The sequence below is a fragment of the Podarcis raffonei genome, chromosome 13 (genome assembly GCF_027172205.1).
Source record: "Podarcis raffonei isolate rPodRaf1 chromosome 13, rPodRaf1.pri, whole genome shotgun sequence".
In the NCBI taxonomy this organism is placed as follows: domain Eukaryota; kingdom Metazoa; phylum Chordata; class Lepidosauria; order Squamata; family Lacertidae; genus Podarcis; species Podarcis raffonei.
The window spans coordinates 3774018-3789992 of NC_070614.1; the positions used below are offsets into that span (position 1 = coordinate 3774018).

Consider the following 15975-nt stretch of genomic DNA (forward strand, 5'->3'; position numbering starts at 1 on the left):
TGAGGATTTGGATAAGGAAGGGAACATCTCTTCTTGTGATTTCAGTGTCCTGTTTTGACCCAACTGAGAGCAGGAACTGGCATTCCACCTTTCCTTTAGCTATGCTGAATCAAGTGCATACAATGGTCATTTCGCATCGATGAAACACAGCAATCTTCTGGAAATGCTACACAGGCCATCTCTGAGGAAGCCAGCTGTTCCTGATGCTGTTCTTGATCAAGTGCAGTTAATTGGCATGAGTTCTAGGGAGCAAAGCAAAATTAAAGACTTAAGTTATTCTCTTGCAGATACCCTTTGGGCAGAGATGGCATCTTATGAGCATATGCAGCAACCAAGCCAATAGACCGTGTGCAGCCTTCTGAAATTATTCCAGCTGGTTTGCACGCAGACTTCCAGAACTATGCAAAACTTGTGGAAAATGGATATTTTAAAAACGACCACATCCTCTCCCTGGTGTGACCTAAAACCCCTTCCTCCAGCTTCCTGTCTCAGCACTGTTTAATTCTGAGCTACTGCAGTGGTTCTGTGAAGATATAATTATGTTCTCACCTGCGCCTTCCCTTTTCTGGGAGGAAAGTTCCTCCCATCCACAGGGACACTGACTCTCTGGCGGGACTTAAAACTTCTCCTAGAATTCTCCATACATGCTTCTTTGAAATGAGCTGTGGCTGTGTGGGTATCTAAAGGTTTGTTCTTTGAAGACTATGTGTGCAGGATAAGGAGACTCAAGCATCCATACAAGTTGATGGTGTTGTTGCATCATTATATCTATGGACTGTGATGGAGTTGCCTCACTATGGAAGTATTTGCCTATTGCCAGGCATGGGTTGACCTCTTCTGTATATGGCTAATGAGGGGACATGGTTGGTACACCATGCTGTTTGGCATTTTGGTGGTGTTTTCCACATTATTCCTTGTTTTAATTCCTGTTGGGAGTGCAACTAAAGTATGCCAACTTTATGATGATGGTAGAAGGAATATCAGATTGATATTTCTGTTGTTCTGTTTCCAGAAAAAAATTGGCTCTCATCTGCCCCTAATGTATTTTTGGTTTCTATGGAAGCCACCCAGAGTGGCTGGGGAAACCCAGCCAGATGGGCGGGGTACAAATAATAAATTATTATTATTATTATTAATTGATTTGTGTTTTGAGCAATGAACTCCAAGATGGATTACTTACATTATGGTCACAACCTGTCAATCATATATAATGGCTGTGTTTTCTACTAAGCAGTTGAAGCTTGAGAAGATTTTAATTGGAACAGAAATAACCCACTGGCCAATTCTCATAAAACACTAAGCCAAACTACGGCTAAGAATGAATGAGCAGGCGTGCAGATGCTCAAAGGAAAAATCAAAGCTCTTCTCTTCTCTTCGGTCCTCCTGCCTTAACTCTTCCCAAAGCTAAGCTGGGTTTGCTTAGCGTTTTGTCTGAGCCCAGGACCATGCTTTGTGTTACATATCAATCAGGCCTGAGTCAGAATATTTTCTATGGAAAACAGGTGTATGCAGCCGTTATTACTATGGTTTTCTTTACCTGGTGTTTGATGAAAGGCAAATTCCTAAATAAACCCGATTTCTTCTTTCTGGTTGCAATCATTTTCACTTGCTCATTGGACACTGGGCTCAGTAAAATGATAATTATGTATCTGTTTACTTACCCTGATATAGAGGAGGGTGCTACTTCATCTGGTTTTCTTACTTCAGTTACATCCTAAGAATGTGAACACAAACCTATAAGAGAGTTGCTCCTGTGCCGGATAGATACTACTTTTTAGGATTTAAGTTTAAATGCGCGTTAAAGAGGGGGAGATGTTCTAAATGTTGTCTAGAATTCACGTGGCAAAAGCTGAAAGATTAAAGGCCAAATTGGAAATCAGGCAGGTTATCCATGAAATGAATGTTTCATAGCTTCAAAGCATTGAACATACTCAGCGGTGGTGCCGTTTGCATCAAGGCGTTGGAAAAAGAGGGCTTAACCCTTTCCCCGCCTATAAATTGAGCAAGAGGAACCAGCTCCATGGCCTACCATGAGCCCCAGCGGGCAAAGTGTCAAGGCAAGTGGACCAGCAAGCAATTTAAGCAGCATGGGGAGGAGGCCACAGCACTCGGACCCCCCTCTCCTCCACCTAAACAGAACCTAAGCTTCTCATAGAGGGCGTCTTGTTCTGTCGTGGGCACCATTGGGCACCCATAATCTGGGGCCCAAGTCAGCACCCTTGCTGAAGGGGGAGCCTAACCACATTCAGGTGAACTCAAAATCCTCATTGTGATTTGAGAGCCCTGAAAATATATGGTTCCTGTTCATGGGGAGGATTCTAAGCGTGTTCTTTCAGATCACTCTCAATGTGGGAAGGTTTCAAATGGAACTGGCATGTGCAGATGTTGGAGGTGGGGCTTTCATGCACACATCTGCCTCCTCCGCACATTTCATTCACACATATTGAGGCGAACACCTGAGTAGGGCGACACGTTTGATCTTCCAGATGAATATATACTAGAAGCAGGTATGCTACGGAAAGGCAAATCTAAGGAGGACAGAAGATCTTACCTGTAAAGAGTCCACTGTGTGTGTTGTATCTGATGTTCCCTCTGTGCTTGTTTCTCGAGATATGGTAGACAGCCTGGGTCGATGTCGAGTCATGTATTCATATGTGTTCATCTTTTTATTCACTGCGTACATGGAAGTTTGTGCTTTTTTAAGATTTAAAAACTATAAATCCCTAAAGCTTTGCAGCTTAGATAGATGGGTGTCAGCAAATTCAGTGAGCTTTCACATTATCTTTGACCATCGTTCCCTTTAGTGAGAAAATAGTGTACACTCAGGGCACCATTAAGATTGGGGATAAAAGCCTGTCTTTTGCATAAACTGAGCCCTTCATTTGCACTCCCCTGCCCTGTGTTTTTCAGAATTGTTTTACTTACAGAGGTAAAGATGAAACGTCAACAAATGTCCAAGCAGCAAGAAAGAAGCAGATCCCAAAACCACAGTTAATATTGCTACACTCAGGATGCCAGCTGCTGTAGTCTCTACTGGAGCAACAGGAAGAAAGACCAGCCAGGTGCCATTTCTAGTGACACCTATTGGAGAAAAAATAATGGAGAGAAGTAATTTTATTCTGGTTTCAATTATAAAATGAATGATATTCCCTTTTGTACTAATACTATGGCAGGAGTTTTGAAACTGTTCCCTAAGGGTCTATGCTGGTCAAACAGCCAGATATCAGTGAATAAAGAAATATTGACTGAAACACACTTTTAAAGCAGTGGTTCCCAAGGTTTTCTGGGCTACCGCCCTCTTGGTTCCATAAACTCATCCCCTCTGCCCTATACAAAGCATCATTCAGAATAGCAGTTCGCATGACCCAATCAGGAAGATAATAACACAATAAAATTCAGCAAAGAATATTGCATGAAATTTTTCACATTCTTACTATTCTTCTTACTTACTATACTATTTATTATTTCTACGCTGCCCATCTGGCTGGGTTTCCCCAGCCACTCTGGGCAGTTTTACTAATGAAAACATAATTACAAACTTATATCCTTTGTTATTGGAAATTTCCAACAAACTCAGAAATGTAGAACATGAAAACTGGAATCTGATGGAAGTACATGGTGAATCTCTCATAAAATATTTCCAGATTTCAGACAGTAGTGACATTATTATATGTTGCATTGATGTGAACCATTTGGCACCGTTGCCTGCACTAAGAAATCTTGCATACAGGGTGGTAACAGGCAGTGACGGCCACCAACCTAGATGGCTTTAAAATAGGACTTGACAAATTCACAGATGAAAACCTTCCCACCTGAATGATATCTTCCTTCCTACATGGTGAATTAGTCTTGTGAAAGTCCTCTCAACTGGGGTCTTACTTTATTATATTTTGAAAAGAACAAGTACATGTTTATACTACTTTGTGTGGCCACCCCTCAAAATTACAATAGTTGTACAAATGAACCCTAATGTTTGCATATACAAATTTTGGTTGAGAGAAGGACATTGCTCAAATGCCTGTCTAGTCAGTGCTATACCAATCATGAGCTGGTTTTCCCTCTTAATGACCACCCCTTTCTGTTTAAGAAACCATAGGCACTACCTTGAAAAAGTACTACTAGGTCACATTGGTGTAAAAAGTTTTTTTAAGTCAGTGGAACAATACTTTCAAACTGGGGAGATGTGCGGAGCCGTTCTGGGTCCACGAAATACTGGATGAAGACATATATCATCACCATAATCAGCAGAAGGATTCCAAGAGCAGCAGAAGCAATCGCATTGAAGAAAAACCTATGAACACGTTAACAGAAAGATTCCAGTTAGCCATAATCTGTGGAAGGCTGTACAATTACAAATTGAATGAATGTATTTAATTGTATTTTTTCACGCCACATCAATCTCTGAGAGGTGTGAGACTCCATGGGCTTCAGTGCTTATCCAGGGTTTGGTTTCCTTGTAATGAGGAACAACAGAGACTTTGTGATAGTTGGGTCATTTGCACACATATACAACCTTAGCCTACAATGGAGCGTTAGCACCCGAGAAAGTCCTGCTTCTCCCATCCAGTCACAGCCTTGGATTCAAGCCGAAGTCAAGCATGGCTCTGTCTCTCTGCTTCTATGCCAGCTGCACACACAACTCTGGCTTTTATCTTTCTCACCACCAGCCAAGTGAGGGAGGAGAGCCCACCCACTTGTCTTCAGGCCAAAGCAACCTCCCTTGTTATACTAATGACAGAAGATAGTGCCATTACCTGACCAAGAAACTTGCCTGGCTAGTTTAACAGTGGAATCCTCCATTAGATTTTTAACCCTTGATGGATTTAAAAGGTGCTGCTGAATGCAGGTCCCATGTAGATGAACACCTGGGCACCCATCCTAAGGTTTCTGCTTGTTCCTTTGCAGCTGTAGCTTTACATCATGACATCCAGGGTTGTGGCTGGGGGGAAACGGCCTTGTGGGCCAAATTAGGATCCCTTGGAGATCTAATGAGGCCTGCAAGCCTGGGGTTCCCCATCCATGCTCAGGAATGATTCTCATACTGTGTTCCAGAGAACTCCGCAACTCTTTAGAAACCTACCAGAGGTTCCTCCATGAACAAACAAGCTGTCCTGAAAGACAGCTTGCCCATGACTACCAAACCTTCTTCCACAAACATTCAGCTGCAGGAAGTGGCAAGTGTGTTTTATGTTGTACTATCAGTCCAAGCAGGGCAACAGCTAGGCCCAAGAGCTTGGGCTGGTGCTTCATCTAAATTAATGCCCTAGAACAGGGACGTCCAACTCCCAAGAGAACATGTTCCAGAAGCTCTGGATTCTGTGGGATAAATATCTAAGCAGAAAGGGTTATCTGAAGGCACACAGGGCCAGTTGTCGCAGCTGGAAGTATACAAAACCAACCGATTTTGTCTCAGGATGCTGCTCCCTATAACTATGCTTCTCCAAAAAAGGTTCTGCAGCTGGCCTGTGTGACTGACCTCACTAACAATCTTAGCCTGGCCCTCAATTTTGCCGCAGCACAGTTTGCCCAAAATGTTGAAGTAGCTATTAGCCTTCTCATCTCTGTTGGCCCTCCCCATGGAGAAAGTATGATGCTGTGACACCTTTCAAATTCCCAGATTCCTAGGGAATGAGCAGATTAGGATTTAATCAAATATCAGTGAGGAAAACCAGCAGTGTTGGACATACATAATTTTGAACAGGGAATTGGAAGGGCAGATTGTGAACAGGAGAGCCAGCCCACACTATTTTGCTACCCTGGACACAGTAGCAGATTGAACCTCTCATTCCATGTAGAAAAGACTCTTACTTCAACAGGGCAGTGTCCTTTGGTGCACCTGGTGGCAGCAGGCCAGCTTAGAGGCTGGTGAGAAGATAATGGGGGCACACACAGCTTTGTCAGCCAACAGAGGGGAGGTGTTAGGGTGTTCAGGAGAAACAGCTAGAGGGGATGCCACTAGTGCTCCCCACACCACCTAGCATTTGTGGGATAACCAGTCTCATATAACTGACATGCTTAAGTCTAATGCATGAAGAGATTAATAACACAGAATAAACTGTGCTGCCAGGCTTAACCTGGGTCCCTCCCCCTCACCTTGGGAGGAATGAGGTATTCAAGCCATTGTTCTCCTCCCGAGAATAGTTCCCAAGAGATTTAGTTGGTTGCTCCAGCTCAGACCGCGTGGCTCTCACAAGCCACTCTTGAATTGCTTTACCAATAGTTTAAGAGCTTTCACCACTGTGCAAGTAAGCTAAGTTTTACTGCCTGTACAATTTTTTCTGGCTGCTGCATGGAAAAGCAGATTAATCTGACTTTTGGAGAGTTTGTAAGTAAACCATTTTTAACTTATCAAACGCCTTTTTCTATGCTAGGGGAAGGAGGAAACATTGGCACTCACTTGAAAAGGCATATTTTAAAGGTCTATCAACCTATATTTCCATTCTTTACTTTGCTACATATTGTGTGCTGGGGTTCTTTCACCAAGGAATACTTATCCCAAACTTGGATTTTGGCCTCTAGGAAATTGTCCCTTCTATACAATTCCCCCCCCACACACACACACTTTGTGGTCCAGACAGCCTGAAAGCCAATAAATGAAGAAACGGAGACCAACAACCTTTCAAAGAATGAAAGTCTGCTTTGAATATCTTCTAGCATGAGGCAATTGCTCTCCATCTGTGGTGTGCATTAATTGGAACAATAATGCTTAGCTTGTTAAAGGAGGTGGCCACGGTGTAGGGCCTTGGATCAGACCACTTTGGGCTATCTTCATCAACATAAAATCCTTCAATTAATACTTGCATTAATAAAATGAAAGCTAGCATAAGGAGAGGAGAAATTATCATGCAATGAGCGACTTACACAGCTCCCAGAGCTGTGTCACAAGGGATGAATAGCCTTTCATGAGCTTTTCCTCAGGCAGCTCATTTATAATAAATGCAGTACAGCATCAGCATATAAAAACTTGGGGGAGATTCAAAACTGATTTCTCATAAAGCAAACCAATACTTTGGCTTTATTTGAAAATAGGTTCCGTCCAGTTGATTAAGATCTTGCTGGCTCTCTTAATACCTAATTAATGCACCTCTATGCCATGCTAATGTCCCAATGGCTTGAAGGCAGAAAGCAAAAACACTCCCAGCTCCCAGTAGCTCTCTCTAGCTGGGGAACTAGCCAAGATTTCAGGGTGTGGAGTAAAGAGTTCAATAGAGGTGGCCTGCTCTTAGATATATTCACATTTGGAGTGTGTTTTTAGAGGATTTGTTGTGGCTACTCTTGTATAACTCATAAAAATAGGACGGGTTACTTCCACACTAGAGCCCTTAAGTGCTGCTAAGGCACTGCTTTTCTACAATGAGCTGGAAGTGGAATAAAAATGGAACATACAGCTCTTTTTAAACTTGATAACCTTCCTCATGCCATCCTCCTATAATATTAACTCAAAAGTCCCATTCAGCAAAAAATAATAATAATCTGTCTATTTAAAAGTTTATTTCTTGCAGTTTCGGCTCATTCCAGTGCTTTTCCTACAGAGTGATAAAAAGCTTGTTAATTATCCCCTGAACCAGGCTTCCTCAAACTCGGCCCTCCAGGTGTTTTGACACTACAATTCCCATCATCCCTGACCACTGGGTCTTGCTAGCTAGGGACCATGGGTGTTGTAGGCCAAAAACATCTGGAGGGCCGAGGCTAAGGAAGCCTGCCCTGAACAATCTTTCTTAATTACTCTAATTTCAGTTTCTGTTCCCCTGGATTTACTGACCAATTGCATTGTCCACTCCACCCCCGCCTTCCATTGTTATTGAGAAACAGCATTAATATGCTATTTAACAGAATAAGAAGAATCCAGATACCCAAAGGCACAGAAATTGAGAGAGGCTATTCAAGGAGCAATTCACTAACTCCACACACCCCTCCCAGCCATGCTCAACAAGAAACAATAAAATGTGGTGAGGCAACAAACAGTAAGTATTTAATTAAAGGCACAGGAGCCTTAATGGAACCATGTCTAAACTTCAACTGCATTTCATTAAAAAATTATATACAAACCAGGGCTCAGAGAGGACAGGAGGACCACACAGAAGACATTGGAATGCCAGAAGCTGCCAAATAGGTTGTCTAGATGCTACATAAAGAGTGTGCAAACAAAGGATGATGTTCCCTCTGAAAAGTGCCAGTTTGGAAGCAGTCAAAGTTATTTACTCAGGGCAAACATTTAGCTTTTTAGGTAACCGGATTAGTTCCTCAGGAATGCTTATTTAGTGCAGAGAACCACTTCAGTTTTGATACTGTGGATGCAAAACTAACAGATTGTTTAAAAGTACAGGTGTTCCTAGAGATGGGGTGGGTGCTTCACTTCTGTCTTCCTAAATAGGGCCTTTATTTTAGAGTCATATTTCCAAAGCTAGCTGCTGTTAGCTTACCAGTAGTTTCGGCTTCCAACACAGTTATTTAGCCAATTACAGTGATGGTCAAAGTCCGCAATACACTTATTGCAGGTACTACAGTGTTTGGTTTTTGGCCCTCTGAGGAGAAGAAGAGATACATTAAATAGAATACAATAGAATTCAGGTACTAAAATAGACCACATAAATAAAGACGGTCTCATGTTTATGGTAAGTCTAAATATTTATACATTGCATTTACAAAATGTACATGGAACTGATGAGCCATCCATGCACAACCAGAAGAGCCATGCAGGAAGTCAGAGATTATTTTTTTTAATGTGAAAGTACGGCACTGGATTAGAAATACAGATAGGAATAGCAAGTCTCTGAACCATCTTTAAGGATAGCCTCACACAGAGTTCATCACAGTAGCTAACCAAGAAGTTTATCCAGGAGCAGGGAAAGCTGTAGGCTCTCTGAACCACTGTGGCTCCCTGAACCTTCAAAGACAAAGAAAATTCCCAGAGTTCTCCCAGAGTAGGTACTTGAACTTTTAATTTGGCTGCTGAAATAGATGATGCTGTTTTTATTTTAATTATGTGATGTTTTTACAAGCATATTGGGTTTTCATGTATTATTATTATTAGCCTTCTATGCAATCATCTCAAGGTGATGTACAATAAAACAACAAAAGCAATTTCTAAACAGGAAATGTCCTGGCCATTTTAGCATTACTGGGTGTTTCAAAGTTTTAAGTTACATTTATATGTATTTATATTGTTCTTGCAAATTTAGTTTTATGCAGTACATTTGCTTGCCTTGTGAAGAAATATTTCAGAAAATCAGGATATGGATTTGCACTGTTGTGATAACAGAAAGTGAACTGAGCAGGAGGACTTCAATGTCTGTACACTAATGCACAAAGCATGGGAAATAAACAAGATGAGCTTGAGCTCTTGGTACAGCAAACTAAATATGACATAAAAGGCATCACTGAAACCTGGTGGGATAAGTCCCACGATTGGAATGTAATAATGGAGGGATACAATCTATTTCAGAGAAACAGACCAGACAAGAAAGGAGGAGGAGTGGCGCTATATGTCAGGGATGTGTATACCTGTGAAGAGATCCAAGATTTAGAACCTCAAAGCCAAAGTGAGAGCATTTGGGTCAAAATTAAGGGAGAGAAGAATAACAGTGACCTCATTGTGGGAGTTTACTATAGATCCCCAACCCAAACGGAGGACATAGATGATGCCTTCCTGGAACAGATGGCCAAGCATGCAAAAGGAAGGGAGATAGTAGTAATGGGGGACTTCAATTACCCGGATATTTGTTGGATGTCAAACTCAGCCAAGAGCATAAGGTCAAACAGATTCCTCACTGGCCTTGCAGACAACTTCATTGTCCAGAAAGTGGGAGAAGCAACAAGAGGAACAGCCATTATAGATCTGGTCCTAACCAATGTTGATGACCTGGTTAGTGGGGTAGAAGTGGAAGGATCATTAGGCGCGAGTGATCATGCTCTTCTGAAGTTTACTATACAGCGGAAAGGAGCAGCCAAGCATACTAGGACTCAATTTCTTGACTTTAAGAAAGCCAACTTCATAAAACTTAGGGAAGTGCTGGGTGAGATCCCATGGACAGTAATACTAAAAGGAAAGGGAGTTCATGATGACTGGGAGTTTGTTAAGAGGGAGATAGTAAAAGCACAACTTCAGGCAATACCAATGAGACGGAAACATGGAAGGTGCCTAAAGAAGCCAGGGTGGCTATCTAAAGAACTTTTAACTGAGTTAAGATTAAAAAAGGATGTGTACAAAAAATGGAAAAGGGGGGAAACCACCAAAGAGGAATTCAAACAAATAGCCAGCACGTGTAGACACAAAGTCAGAAAAGCTAAAGCACAGAATGAACTCAGGCTTGCTAGAGAGGTTAAAAGCAACAAAAAAGGCTTTTATGGGTATGTTCGTAGCAAAAGGAAGAACAAAGAAACAGTGGAGTCACTCAGAGGAGAAGATGGTGAAATGCAAACAGGGGACACAGAAAGGGCTGAACTCCTCAATGCCTTCTTTGCCTCAGTCTTCTCCGATAAAGAAAACAATGCCCGACCTGAAGAATTTGGAGCAAATGATTCAGCAGAGGAAACACAGCCCAGAATAACTAAGAAGATAGTACAAGAATACTTGGCTAGTCTAGATGTATTCAAGCTTCCAGGGCCAGATGAACTGCATCCAAGAGTATTAAAAGAACTGGCAGATGTGATCTCAGAACCACTGGCAGTCATCTTTGAGAATTCCTGGAGAACAGGCGAAGTCCCGGCAGACTGGAGAAGGGCAAATGTTGTCCCTATTTTCAAAAAGGGGAAAAGAGAGGACCCAAATAATTACAGCCCAGTCAGTCTGACATCAATACCAGGGAAGATTCTGGAGCAGATCATTAAGCAAACAGCCTGTGAGCACCTAGAAAGGAATGCTGTGATCACCAATAGTCAGCATGGATTTCTGAAAAATAAGTCATGTCAGACTAACCTGATCTCGTTTTTTGACAGAATTACAAGCCTGGTAGATGAAGGGAACGCAGTGGATGTAGCCTACCTTGATTTCAGCAAGGCATTTGACAAGGTGCCCCATGATATTCTTGTAAAGAAGCTGGTAAAATGCGGTCTTGACTATGCTACCACTCAGTGGATTTGTAACTGGCTGACTGACCGAACCCAAAGGGTGCTCATCAATGGTTCCTCTTCATCCTGGAGAAGAGTGACTAGTGGGGTGCCACAGGGTTCTGTCTTGGGCCCGGTCTTATTCAACATCTTTATCAACGACTTGGATGATGGACTCAAGGGCATCCTGATCAAATTTGCAGATGACACCAAACTGGGAGGGGTGGCTAACACCCCAGAGGACAGGATCACACTTCAAAACGACCTTGACAGATTAGAGAACTGGGCCAAAACAAACAAGATGAACTTTAACAGGGAGAAATGTAAAGTATTGCACTTGGGCAAAAAAAATGAGAGGCACAAATACAAGATGGGTGACACCTGGCTTGAGAGCACTACATGTGAAAAGGATCTAGGAGTCTTGGTTGACCACAAACTTGACATGAGCCAACAGTGTGACGCGGCAGCTAAAAAAGCCAATGCAATTCTGGGCTGCATCAATAGGAGTATAGCATCTAGATCAAGGGAAGTAATAGTGCCACTGTATTCTGCTCTGGTCAGACCTCACCTGGAGTACTGTGTCCAGTTCTGGGCACCAGAGTTCAAGAAGGACACTGACAAACTGGAACGTGTCCAGAGGAGGGCAACCAAAATGGTCAAAGGCCTGGAAACGATGCCTTATGAGGAACGGCTAAGGGAGCTGGGCATGTTTAGCCTGGAGAAGAGGAGGTTAAGGGGTGATATGATAGCCATGTTCAAATATATAAAAGGATGTCACATAGAGGAGGGAGAAAGGTTGTTTTCTGCTGCTCCAGAGAAGAGGACACGGAGCAATGGATCCAAACTACAAGAAAGAAGATTCCACCTAAACATTAGGAAGAACTTCCTGACAGTAAGAGCTGTTTGACAGTGGAATTTGCTGCCAAGGAGTGTGGTGGAGTCTCCTTCTTTGGAGGTCTTTAAGCAGAGGCTTGACAACCATATGTCAGGAGTGCTCTGATGGTGTTTCCTGCTTGGCAGGGGGTTGGACTCGATGGCCCTTGTGGTCTCTTCCAACTCTATGATTCTATGATTCTATTCTATGATTCTATGACAGCCATGGCCCTTTATGGTTGTGCAAAACACTAGCCTAGGTGGCGAATTTTGAGTGAGCTTCCTGCAGGCCCAGAACGCATATGCGTCATTTCACAGAGACAAAAAACTAGTACAAAGGAGCAGTTTAAGCAGCAAGAGGAAAATAGCAGAGGAAAATCAGTGCAGGCAAATAAGTAGGTCTCTTCTTTGCTGTGCTGTAATGGGAGTGACTTACACATCAGCTTCACAAAGATAGCAGTACTGGTTCTGAATAACATGCTTGCATTTGCTTCGGTCAAAAATTGGCATTGGTTTCTTGTAATTTTTCTTCTTCAATATATTTTGATCTGCTGGATCGATAGTGATTGCAACAAGATGAGTGATTAAGTGATGCACAAAAATTAAGCCAATCACCTGCATTGTAATGAGGTTAAGGAAAAGTCAAAAAACAAGAGAATAGAAGAGTCTGGATTATTTTTTTTACATTTGTTACATTAAGTCACCAGATTTGCTTAGGTGCTTCAGTATTCAAATGGCCACGTAGAAAGCTCTGTCGCTGGTATTCTTTTCTCTTATGCCACAAACAAAGGCTACTAGTTTTAGTGGATTTGTTTGCAAGTCTCCGGAAGAGCAAAATACTAGTTTCTGTCCGATTGTCATAGATTCAGTATTGCACCATCACCATTTTTGCCATATTTCAAAAAGTAAAATTCCTGACACCCACAAAGCCGTTGAGCTTTCTTTGGGGAGACCTGACATTTCCCTGACATTTTGCAGATTCAGCAAAATTCCCCCTTGACACCATTTTTACACCTGAAAACCAGGACATGTTAGGCACCTGAGGAGCTTCATGCTCCGGCACTGGGGGCGGAAGCAGGCGGGGCGGGGCTGGTGCCTGTCCTGGGGGTGGGGTGTGCATTTTTGGGGTGGGGCGTGCCACCTGTGGGGGTGGGGCGCCCAGCGCAGGCGGGGGGTGCAGCCGCGATGGAACCCCACCAGGATCGCGCTGCCGGGGGCGGTGTGCTCCCCCCACCCCCCTCTTCCTCTGCCAGTGATGTCAGGAATTTCCCATGCACCACAGTTCTATACAAATAGAACTGAGTGTCTTGAAGACATCAAAGCAGTACAATAATTTATTCAGAGAAGGTAGCACACCTGGACAACACATCTTGAGACTCCCTTGCTTGTAGGAAAGGCAACCTCAAACAATCTCAGATGCCCTCCTTACTCTCCCCAGAACAGGAAAATTCCTGTTTATGTACTATAGTTGTTTTTATTTAAAAGTTTACTAGTTCCATATATGAACATTTTTACAAAGGAAAGACAAGGTCCTTCAATAGCCATGCATGATATGAAAAAAAAATCTACCCATTATCTTTCAGCTTCTTGAACCCACAGATCTAAAAGTGTTCCCACTCATACAATAACAACTATCACCAAACGTTTTAATTCCTTTCTATGTGGCCATCAGCCTCAGCTAGCTTGGCTGGCAGTCAGAGATGATGGAAGTTTTATTCCAGCATCAGGGGAGCAACCTGATCAAGCAAAATCAACAAGAATCCTAGAAACAGATCATATATAAGAAAGCATTACAACAACTTCATCTTCAAGCAATTTGGAGGTTTCTAAGCAGAGGCTGGATGGCCATCTGTAACGGGTGCTTTAGTTGAGATTCCTGCATTTCATGGGGTTGGACTAGATGACCCTTGGATCCCTTCCATTGCTACAATCCTACGATTCTATAATTCATTAATCAATCCATTAAATCAACAGGCCATCATGTTTAAATCTGTTTGAACAGGATATTTAAAGTTCAGGGAAATGGTTCTCATTTCTCATTTGTGATTTAAAGTTTTATTACTAAAATAATTGTTTTTCTAGTTGATGCTCAAATGGAGCAGAAGGGCCAAAAACTGCATCTGGCAGTTGAACACTTGTTCTAACTTGACAATTATATTCTCACTTTAAACTGGATCATCATGTGCAAGAATAATTGAGGGCACCATTAAGTCTTCCTAGCAACAATCATGTGTTTGGTACACAAACAGTGTATCAATTACAGGATTTATGAGTTTCCTATTCACAATGTTAGTGTCCTTCTTGACCCCTGGACTCCTCATCCTGTACAGAGGAAGAGGGGAAAAACTTTACTGAGCCTTTTAAAAAGAGCAGCTAAATGAAGCAGCCGAGCCACATTACGCAACACTAAACACACTACAAAGGACTGTTGGTTTAAAATATATTATTGAATGATCACAATCAAATTTTAAAAGTATAAACAGAGGGATAATACATTTTGGTCCCCCCAAAAGTTCAATCCAGACAAGACCTTACTGCCCTGAAAGACAAAACCCCACAAGTTTCAAATAAGGCTGCAATCCTATGCACACACTTAACTGGGAAAAAGGCCCATTGGTTGTAATAATGCTGTAATAATACTGCTGAACGTTGCTGTTCATTGCAGGTTTGCCGACATTAGTCGCCCACGAAAATGTTTAGTAGCTTGAGAGATGAACATTTTGACATTTCCCTTAAGGACATAAACCACCTAATTTATGTCCTGGTTCTGTGCTTGAAAAGGGTGGGCAAAATGTGGCCCATGAGCTTGGCCTAATTTCATGAGGGTGGGAAACCCAGAAGGAGAGAAGGAAGGGGGAAGTGGAAAAGGTGGAGGTGGAGAAGAGTGAAAACAGAACAGCCCTGTTCTCCCCTAACATGTGGTCTGGATTGCAAAAAAGATCAATCACATTTCAAAACAACTCACAACTTGCCCCTGTTTTCAGAATACAATGAGAGAGTGAGAGTGCAATCCTATGCAGGCTGCAATTGTAACCCTACTTACCTGGAAGTAAGTGCCTCTGATTCCAGAGGGAGTTACTTTGGAGTAAGCTTGCTGAGAATTGCAGCCTAAGTCTCCTTGCATTAAATGGAGCTTACTCAGAAGTAACTGGATCCAGAATTGCGGCTTAGGCAAATCACTGGTTATTCCTCTCGCCACACATGGCATATGCAGTTCATGTGCACTGTTAGTTTTACCACAGGATTTTAAACGGAAGGGGAAAGGATACAGCATAGGCGACCAATTTCCATTCATCTGGGAGAAGAGGAATGTAGATACCAAAGCCCACTATGGCCAAGTATGAATAAAGCACCAGGGTGATCAACTGGAACGTGTGGAGTGGTAAAGACCAGCCGTTCACTCTGGAGTGCAGTGGAACCACCATGTGGTCATTCGGCTGCTCAGGACTTGTCTGCCTCACCTTCTTGTCATAGCAGGTCATCTGCAAGACAGAACCCAGAATCACCTGTTAAAAATAGCCAGTGTGCTTTCTAGGCTGAGAAAGAAAGAAACAACAGCAACAGCACACAGGGCACACTGTGGGACGGGAAGTAGATCTCAGACACTGCATCTTGCTCGGTCACAATTCTGCAAGAATGTTACATCACCCACCCACGTCCCACCACTGCTTTGAGGTTTCCCTCCACAACCAAGTGGTATACAAATTTTAAGAAATAAATCACTTGCACCAAGAGACACACAAAATGCTCTTATTGATGTGGCAGGTACCTTTAGGGCACAGGGTGCATCATTTGTCAAGCTTTCAAATCTCTAGTAAACGCAAAACTTTTGAGATATGGCAATTAAAAGTTAATTATTTCCTTGTGGTTTTGATAATCCAGAAAGGAAAAAAATCTGCTTTCCTAAAGCAGATGGCAAAATAAAGCTAAGCAGTGCTCCTTCCCAAGATGAGTGTAAGAATATAAATTCAAGACTACGGAATAAAAAGTTTCATTGTGATTTGCACATTAGTCATCTCAAGTCACACATTAATTCAAGGTCAACTCTGCCCT

At 42.4% G+C, this 15975-nt stretch overlaps 1 protein-coding gene across 4 annotated transcripts in view; it reads right to left on the reverse strand.

The window, feature by feature from the left end:
• Window positions 1-204: 204 nt before the first annotated feature.
• Window positions 205-15975, reverse strand: part of LOC128399774 (palmitoyltransferase ZDHHC11-like) — a 31944-nt gene continuing 16173 nt past the window's right edge. For all 4 annotated transcript variants that reach the window (XM_053361500.1, XM_053361498.1, XM_053361499.1 and 1 more), the window contains 8 exons: window positions 15192-15404; window positions 12359-12537; window positions 8424-8525; window positions 4167-4291; window positions 2926-3081; window positions 2552-2673; window positions 1662-1714; window positions 205-242 (listed from right to left, as the gene is read on the reverse strand). In XM_053361500.1, coding sequence (XP_053217475.1) covers window positions 227-242; window positions 1662-1714; window positions 2552-2673; window positions 2926-3081; window positions 4167-4291; window positions 8424-8525; window positions 12359-12537; window positions 15192-15404 — 966 coding nt within the window. In that variant the 3' untranslated portion in view covers window positions 205-226. The remainder of the gene's footprint in view (window positions 243-1661; window positions 1715-2551; window positions 2674-2925; window positions 3082-4166; window positions 4292-8423; window positions 8526-12358; window positions 12538-15191; window positions 15405-15975) is intronic.